We start from the raw sequence: 9962 nt of genomic DNA on the forward strand, positions 1-9962 counted from the left end.
CCACATTTTCGTAAGGGAGCTTGATAGAATCTTTAGAATTATTTAAATCTTGATTACACGTATTTACAAAGTTATCTTGTCTTGTAAATAAATTCTTATCTTCCAGTAATTTAGATAAATTGGTTGAAATACAATCGTTCGCGTAATCATTTGTTATCTCGTTACAATGGACAAAACTGGCATTCATGGATTTAGAATGCTGCAATTTTTCATTATTCAACGCGTCGGTCATTAAACATTTCTCCTGATAAAATGTCGAATCTTTGGCGGAATCGAATGATACTATCTTTTGGATTAAATGACAAATCTTTTCTCGTATTTTCGGCGATAATTGAGCAAAAATGTCCGAATTGTGTGCTTGTACTTCGCGCATTGATTTTTTGGGATTATTTGAACGCTTATCGTTTGCAATTTGAGCTTTGACATGTCGAGCGATATCCACAGAAGCTCTTGACGAAACTAAGCTGCGACCTCGAGAAATATCTGCAGGGATGTCATTTATCTCGTATTTTTTATTTAGAGACTCTATCCATTCGTGCATCAAATTCTCAGTAGACGACGAGCTAAATGTCATACTATCACTTTGCCTTCTTTGTTCTGATGAAGTACAATCTTCGAGAGAATCTTTATCAATGTAATTATAGCAATTATTCGTATTGTTTATCCTCTCTCTCATATTAGAACGTCGCAAACTATTCGCGGATAAGTCAACATTCTTTCTGTCACCGTTCATTCTTCGCGTCGGTAAATAACGATATTCGTCCAAAACTATTTCAGGCAAATGTCCCGTTTCGTCGAACAACCAGAATCCGGAATCGCGTTGTGGACGATCGTCTCGACTGCTGTACAAAATGGTACTTTGTCCCTTTCTTGGATCTTCAAGACGAGTGCAATATCTTTCTCGAAATTTCGAAAGAAATTCATCCTTTTGTTTGTCTAAGATTTCAAATTGACCACGTGCCAAATATTTCATAGTATCGACAACCGAATAAATATCGTCGTACTTCTCGAACAGTGGCTGCGAACCGTGAACCTTTTGCGCAGTTTTAGAACTCATATCTTCCGCTAGCATATCGTCGATTTGCGATTTACGCTCATATGAAATCTTTCTTACGATTTCCTCTTTGTCAATGTCGGCATAAACTTTTATCGAAGGTTCACATCCTAAATTATTATTTCGCACAATGCTATTGTAATCGTATTTCTTATCCTTTTTTGTTCTTTCAAGATCCGTAAATAATCTTTCAATGGTGTTAAAGTGACATTTATTTTTAATCTTGACGCTAACGTCGGTTTCCGTATCGGAAATATTATTAACTCTATTTGGATTTCTAATATAGTTTCTCATTGCGCGCTTTTTAACTGGCAATGATTCAATATCGCTCAATTCATCTTTATATTTAGCTTGACAGTTTACTTTAGAGTCATCGACAGATATTCTTGATTGCTCATTGTCCTTTAAATCTGAGAAATTTATTGAAATCTTTAATTTCTCCTTATTATTACAATCACGCTCGGCAGTTATAATCTCGGAATTTTTTATCCTGGTTTTTGACCTATTCCCTTTGAACTCTTCGATAGCAGAATGCAATCCTAGAATATAGCTTATTACTTTGCAACGTTCGCACTTGTACAAGGAAGAATCTTTCAAGAGAAAATCTTCTAACTTTTTATCATTATGCTGAGCTAACAAATATCGCAATACTCGCAAAATTTCATTAAAGCAGTTATTAGTCAACGAGGAGACTTTAGGATCAGAATCTATAATGAAGTCAAGAATCTTATAAACTTCTTCTAGCTCGATAAAAGGCACACTTGATGCATTATTTAAGTCTGGATTTATATGAGAACACGTATTTCCTTCACTTATTTTTTTATTTATTTGATCGCGCAATTTTTTCTCATTTTCGCATAATGCACAAATCAATCGTTTATCCGATTGAAACGTAGAATGTGAAATATCATGATTCAATTTCTGATAAGTAGAAGATAATGATGTAATTTTCGATCTTTTGTCGTTTCCACATTCCTTCTCGTTTTCTTCCTTATTTTCATCGAACGAAAAGTCTCGTTTATTCTCCTGCTCGCTTATGGTACTTAAAGTTCTCGTAGAAAGTAGTATTGTGTCATTTGAGGATGTTGCTTGGGATGGGACTATTGTTACTTCCCATAAATTATCATGATCCATGTTCGAGAAGACGCAACATTTCTTTGACGATTTTCTCGATAATGCATCCTTTTTTGATCTCTAACAAAGAATCGAATTTATTATTAATAGAATCTTTGAAATTTAATTTTTTATATAATCTTATTAAATATGTTATTGTGTAAAAATTTTTTGACAAGCGATTTGATTACCGATTACGTTTCATACTTATTCAACACTTTCACAAAATTTACTTTAAGACTTTAAAATGATACATATTCAATTTATAATGCTCTTGTCGTCCTCAAATTTGTGTCATTAGCATTCAATTATGTTATGTAAAGGAGATGTATTTTTATCAAAATTATCTACAATTACAGTGTGCATATGTAGGTTATAAATAAAGTTTGATAAAATCAACATGAAATTTGCCATTTGAATAAATCTCGCACGGGATCGCGATCACCTGCATCAAATACAATCTTTATTTACATTTTAATAATTGTATATATGTACAATGGAGTAATTAAAAATTAAATAAATAGACTTATAATAATTATTTATTTTAGTATAACGCATATAATAAAATTTAAAAGGTTTCAAATCTTATAACGTTCAATTAAATAATAATTTAAAACATAAAATTTAATGCATAAACATTAAAAAAATTTATAATTATTGCAAAAAATATAAGTGTTTAACTATATTCTCATTTTTTTTAAATTTGATTGGCTGTTATTTTTTTCTGTGTCTATGCTCCGTATGCAATGAACAAAGCATAATCTCGGCGGCAACTAACTGCATATTGCGAATAATTGTATGATGATCGATATCGAGTCTACGCTCCTGGAAATGTAAAAAAATGACTATCTAGCGTCCCGTCAAAGTCTTCGCGTGGAAGAGGTTTCCTTGTGAGAATGCCTCAGATCATGGCAGAAACGTTTGCAAGAGGGCTGCTAGACAAGATAATGGTAGATGTTCTGGACGTTATAGATCGCGACGCGGAGAACGGTAAGGTGCAAGCGTCTGTATGTTTGGTTTATGTATGTAACGGCGCGTTGAATAGCGACATTGTTGTCATCTGTACATCGATGTTGTTTGTCGATAAACGCCGTTCCATAATACTGTTTTAGAGTAGCGTGATTTTCGTACACCTTTCAAAGGGAATTGCGAAGAAATATGTATAATTATTCGTAATAGAGACACAAATAATATACTCGATAAACTGTCATTAGGAAAATCCTGGAAGCAGCACGTTGATGAGGAAACAGACAATACCCAATCGGAATTTGTACACAGATCGCAAGCACACGAACATACGCACGTAAATTACAGTAAGGCCGAAGAAATAGAATTGATCGCTAAGATAGTCCGCGACCTGCACGATATACAGATTGGAGATTCGCGTTACGTGTTACCGCCTTCATTGTTGGCATTAGAGAAACAGGTAATTGGATGTAGCTACACATTAGAAAACCGCATCTCTTCGAAATATTAATCTGTCATAATCAGTCACGGTGGTTATAGCCATTTAATCTTCACTCAAACTAATTGCAATAGATATACAAAAATTTATTACAAAACTATTTATAAATCGAGTAGTCCAAAATGATAAAATTTTTAAATCGCTTTTATATTGTTTATTAAAGTTTTTTTTTATTATAGTTTTATCAAAATTTATAATCAAATAAAATTTTCGCAATTGTCAAAATTTGTTGAAGATGTATTAGAAAATTAAAGAAATATTATATTTATATCGCTGCAATTTGCAAAAGAGAAGAAATTTGAAATACAATCAATCTTGTGCATTTATTTCATCGGAAGTGGTTCTAAGTAAACCGAATGACCGTATTTATAAAACTCTCACATGCAAAGAGTCTTGCATGTGCAATCGCGGCTTGCTCTAGTGCCGTTCCTACGCTGCATTAATTCCACGCGTAATTATTTCCTGCGCGTGTCACGATAAGAAAGTTTACTCACGAGACACGCATCTATTCTCGCTCGTACAGATGAAATGCGCCGCGTGCAACGTCGACAGTGTGTCGCTCACGAACGCGACAGCTGACGTCGCCGAAACTCGGCACACTACTCAGGGTCAAGGCGACACGCACCAGATTATACACGCGATCCTTGAGCCACCGGTTGAGCTAGCGGAGCCGGTGAAAACGATCCGAAAGGAGAAGGAAACTGTCAACGAGGCGACCAGCGTGACCATCGGCCTGCTATATCAGCTGATCGAGGAGCTAGAGAACAAGACAGTTTTAGTTTGCTCGAAGGATGACGCTTCTTCGTCCAGTAAAGAACGCATCGCCATTTGGGAAGAGAAGGAAGAACAACTCATTAGAACCATCGAGGAAAACGTTGGCAATAGGCAAGAAATTACAATGGAGACTCTTCGAGAGAGCGAATCGGCTGGTCGTTTTCGTGTCATGGAACTGAAACACGATGAAGAACTGAGATCTCACTCGAGCCAATACGTAGCATCCATCTCGAGAGAGATTGACCTCGATGAAATTCAGCTCGAAAAACGCGGATCCAATTCGCTGTCGTCATTGAAGCCGCCACACGATGACAATGCTGCGGAACAGATTCTACCCATCGACGACGTGGAGAAGCGAAAGACGTTCGGTGAATCGACTAAGAAGAAGAAGAAGAGGGGCTTAGGCAGCAGATTGAGGAAACTCCTTCGCGCAGCTTTTGGTCGTCGAAAGAATTGATGCGAATATCCGGAAGGAATGTTACCTCGCGATCTACGTTAGATACATGACGACGACCCCCGTTCGTGGAACGAACTTTTTAATCGCGTGCTTCTAAAAGGGAATCATATCGTTCGTTCGCGTATCCGGAGAATAAAAATAACTGTGTAGTCACCGATTGATCTCCGTAACTTCGGCATCCTTTACGACTTTAGACGCGACGCGTGAATCCGATGATTCTGTACATTCCTAGATGTTAATCGCGCAAACATTGTACGAACGCGCAAAATTTTATAAAAAATATAAATATAAAAAATAATACTATATAAAAAAATAAAACATAAAACAATAAAACGTAAATGTAACCATCATATTGTCCAATAATCATATTGTGTATCATGTTCTTGCGGTAGCTTAACAAATTTAGCGGAGAACATTAGGGAACGCGATAGCGCTACTTAGAGCCTGATGCTGCGTCTAAGGCCGAGTGTATTTTCGCCTGACGTGTTCACCGGAGGCTGCAGATCTGGCAACCCTGACATAAGAATGTCGTCGACGACGTCGAAATCCCATTTATCGTAGCGGGAAGAGGTACTAGCTTCTCAAACTGTTTTTGGACCGCGACGTTGCCATGCCCCGCGTCGATCCGGACCAAAACTCCTCTCCGAGACCTGGACCTCAACGTGATTTTAGTATATTCTCTGATCGTAGCGCCACCTGCAGAAATAAAATGAATAAATTTCGTGGAATCCGCTTCCACTCGTGGTTCAAACTTCGTTCGGCCAACATCCACTGGTACAAGACAATCGGCAATGGTAAGTCTCGATAGCCTCCTCCTGTTTGGATCGAGAATCTCCCTGACAGCTTCTTTATGACTTTATATTTTATATTTTTTCGACAATTCTAACAGCTCTTTCAAAATATTATCAACTAATAATAATAAATTAATAAAACTGTTTAATTTAAATTAAATAAACTGTGAAATTATATTATTGTTACAAATTAATAATAAATATCAAATTATCAAACTATAAAATGTTTTAATATAATAAAAACAAATCTCTTCAATTTCAGGCAGACCTCAGCAGCAAAGATGTCGAAAGTGAGTAAAGCAATGTTCAAATAGTTATCTTTCATTCTGGTGTGCTTCATCGAGAGTAATTAACAAAGATAAATTCATCGATTTGTATCGCAGAGTCAATGAAGCTACAAGTGACTCCTACATAATTTTATAACTTTTGTGCGTAATGCTACCAAAAGACAGTGACAAGAGTTTAAACAAAAAAATCTAAAATTTCTAATCTACTTAAAATCGATAGTAAAAATTTGTGCCCAAAATGTGTTACCTTTAATCTCGCTAATAAAATTATATAAAGTCTCATTACTATCACAATTTATATAATGCTTCGTAAAATAATGTGTGCTTCGTAAGTAGTGGACTTTAAATCATGCACATTCTACAAAGAGCCATTTATGGACAAAAATTATTTTTTAATAAATATTATTATTTAATTAGATTACTCAAATTATTTAAGAAAATTTTTAAGGGATAAAAAATAGTATTGGCGATTTTCAAAGCTATCTCTTTTGTGTTCTTTAGCATTACAAAAATTTTAATATTTTACACGAAATTATAATTATTAATTTACATACAAAAAAAATCATGTTATCTAATTTCTACTCTACAATGGAAGCTGAGAATTTAATTTTTTTTTTTTTACATTAAAAATTATTGTTTTCTACATTAATTTTTTTATATACCATTTAACAAGTACTCCAATTGATCAAATTAATTATAATGCGGGAATTTACTTCACTACATTCTATTTCTAACTCGCATGTCATTTTTGGCATTACATAACGGCTCATCGGGTAGGAGGACACAACCGTTCCGTAGCGCGTCAAAAATAGGTTGATAGGCTGTTCTTATATGGTTCGGCGGGGGTAATTTGACCCACTGCTTCCACCAGCGAGTTCTTCAATCGTCGAATTGGTGGGGGTTGCCGTCTGTCTCTCGAAATAGAATAATATTTTTGAACTAGGTACGCACGCGGTGCACTTTATGTCCACGGTTGGTATTAACCCAGATTTCGCATTTTGCATATTTAAAGAATGGACCTAATTGTAGCGAGGAATATCACGCAGATGCTTAATCACGCAATGATTTTGTTGTCGTTAATGTCTGCTTATCAACGAACGCATTTCTGAAGATTTTCCATTGCTGTATTTGAAGAATGCGTAAAAAATTAATTTCTTTGTCGAAAAAGGGGCAGAATTCGCCTTCTCTATTTACGATAGTGATGGCACCAACGTCATCGACGCGGTTGACCTTGGCCACGTCCTTCGCGCGTTGAACTTAAACCCCACAAACGCAACCATCGAGAAACTGGGTGGCACGAAGAAGAGGGGCGAGAAAAAACTAAAACTCGACGAATTCCTGCCCATCTTTAGCCAGTGCAAAAAAGATAAGGAACAGGGTTGCTACGAGGACTTCCTTGAGTGTTTGAAGCTGTACGACAAACAGGAAAACGGAATGATGCTGGGCGCGGAACTGTCTCACACACTTTTGTCACTTGGTATGTAAGAGATTCCCTCTTTCATAGACAATTATTTAAAATACGAGAAAAAAGAGAGAAATTATAATTATAATTTACGTTTTATTATGACAAATACATTTTACTTTTACACATACCAAATACACAATACCAATACCAAATACATAAATTCTTTGTAATAAAAATTTTTTAAAATAAATAATCTATTCAAACGGTAAACACATACGTATATTAAGATAAAATAGTCTCTCTCTGTGCTTAGTTTTATTATAAATTAAAAAAAAAAAAGAAGAAAAAAATTAGAAGGCAATTTGATCTAAATAATGGCATGTCGTAGGTGAACGTCTCACTGACGAAGAATGCGAAACTGTACTGAAGGACTGTATGGATCCAGAGGACGATGACGGTTTCATCCCCTATGCCCGTAAGTATCATTGTTCTGAGCCGAAAAACTTCTGCGCCCCCCAAAACAAGAGAGTGTTAAATCGCCTGCATCCGTAAGTTATACATTGAAACATAGAGCACGTTAGTTTGATGAAAAAACATTGAAACCCCTATTTATTTTGTAAGATCCCCAAGTCCGGTTCGTTATTAGAATTAGCAACCCCCCCATGTAAATAAAAAGTATAGTTTAAAGACCCTTCGATTTGTAATATGACTCCCCCCTCATTACTTCAAGCATCGTGAAGAAATCCCCCGGAGAAATTCGACTTGTTCCCTCCCTATCATTTGACTTTTCCACATTTTTGTGTTTCACAGCCTTTTTGAAGAAGATGATGGAGCTGTTGTAAACGGTCAAGGTCTTATCGAGACAAAAATTATCCATCGTGAGTAGATCCTGTAGAAGTCCATGCTTATCAGTTATTTATTCGCTTCTTGTTCGTCCATTTCTCTCTCTCTCTCTCTCTCTCTTTCTCTGTCTCTTTGTTTGTCTGTCTATATTTATTAACATTGTACCGTTCGCCTTTTCTCGTTGAACACATTCCAGAATTTATAGGACGCAACGTTGCAGCTCACAACAGGGATGCTGAAATCGATAACCCGCTTTTCGCGCGAAAGGCTTGCTCGCGCACGGGGTCGATCACCTGATAAGATCATTGAAGCAAAAATTACGTAGAATAAATTTACTCAAGTTATGCCGGCAAAAATAAATTATAATAAATATATTAAACAAAATTTTTATGATATCTTTTATATTGAATTTTTAAACAAGATTTTTAACTTTCAATTCATTTAAATTTTCAGTTGTTTTAAAAAAAATTAATTATATTTATACATAAATGAATTAAATACATAAATAATTAAATATATAATAAATTTATATTTATCTATAAATTATAAATTATATAATTATTTTTATATACATTTATATTATAAAAACGATATTTAATCTTTGAATTTTTTTGCGTCCTGACCATTGTATGCAAATTATTAATGCTTATTGTTATCTATATATCTATCGCTTCTATGTCTATTCGCTTTTGCTATTGAGAAGACTCAACATGGCAATATAAACTCGTAAGCATTGACTGCCAACTAAATATTGTACGCATTTGCGATTTTATGCAGACTAATTTTGTTTACTTTTAAATATATGTACGTTTATCGTCTCTATGAAAAATATGCTTAATTACGTGTCGATACATTTGCAATTTTGCCTCTTTGACAGAATGAATGTGCTTTAACAATTCTATTTTGTTCGCAGAGTTCCTTCGTAAACTGTGTGAGAAGGCAGCCGCTGGTTGTGATGAGTAATAGGATGACCACCGTCAACATTTATTCACATAAACGAAGGGTACACTCGCCATAATATTCGCTCGTTGCATTCGTCACACCGTTGCACTCATCCCCCTATTTGATCATACATCGCGCGATCACGCAAAAACCCACAATTTGACAACTTACATAAACACAGCAATATGAAATCAGCATCGTCGAGATAAGCATTTTAAGGGAAAGGGAAGCAGCAAAGAAGGAAAATCCATGCAAACATATCGAGTACAAAAAAAAAAGAACGACATTTCATCTCGAACACATGCAGCGTCGTTTTATTCGATTTGATTTCACACTTTGTTGCGATACTAACACATTAATTTAAAGTCACAGAAGGCAAAATATCTTAATATAGCAACATTATGTACAAAGTCGAATAAAACGATCAATGTTAACTTACTTCTTACTGTTACTGTAATAAATCTTTCCTCTCAAACTGTCGAAGAGGATTAAAAGCCGCCTACTGTGTATTATTATTTCGAAAAAATATCCTATCTATAATATACAATATTCTTTAAAATATTGTATATAATATATTCTCCTTTTTAACATAATATTCATAAATTTTAATTAACAATTTATACACGTATTATAAAATCTAAGAAATTTATTATTATTATTAACATTGCAAAATATAAAAGGCTCTCATATTAACATAAAGAGATCTTTAGTAGTATTGCTATTATGTTTAACTATTTTTGTCTGACATTTTCTTGCTCTACTTAAGCAATCGCGTGAGAAACATAATAGACGATAAAATATGTCACTGTTGAAATCTATTTAAAAACTGCA

The 9962-nt window shown here is 34.8% G+C and overlaps 2 protein-coding genes across 2 annotated transcripts; both read left to right on the forward strand.

Moving 5' to 3' along the window:
* The first annotated feature begins 3055 nt into the window (after positions 1 to 3055).
* On the forward strand, positions 3056 to 5410 carry LOC126853703 (uncharacterized). Its single transcript, XM_050599704.1, has 3 exons — positions 3056 to 3157; positions 3382 to 3593; positions 4156 to 5410. Exons 1-3 carry the CDS (start codon positions 3064 to 3066, stop codon positions 4861 to 4863), a joined length of 1014 nt encoding a protein of 337 aa, XP_050455661.1. The 5' UTR covers positions 3056 to 3063; the 3' UTR covers positions 4864 to 5410.
* Positions 5411 to 5518: 108 nt separating this feature from the next.
* On the forward strand, positions 5519 to 9630 carry LOC126853735 (myosin light chain alkali). The gene is made up of 6 exons (XM_050599764.1): positions 5519 to 5657; positions 5917 to 5944; positions 7110 to 7418; positions 7735 to 7821; positions 8157 to 8224; positions 9103 to 9630. The coding sequence occupies exons 1-5, from the start codon at positions 5655 to 5657 to the stop codon at positions 8186 to 8188; spliced, it is 459 nt and encodes a 152-aa protein (XP_050455721.1). The 5' UTR covers positions 5519 to 5654; the 3' UTR covers positions 8189 to 8224; positions 9103 to 9630.
* Positions 9631 to 9962: the final 332 nt, after the last annotated feature.

Source organism: Cataglyphis hispanica, chromosome 12 (assembly GCF_021464435.1).
Source record: "Cataglyphis hispanica isolate Lineage 1 chromosome 12, ULB_Chis1_1.0, whole genome shotgun sequence".
Classification (NCBI taxonomy): Eukaryota; Metazoa; Arthropoda; class Insecta; order Hymenoptera; family Formicidae; genus Cataglyphis; species Cataglyphis hispanica.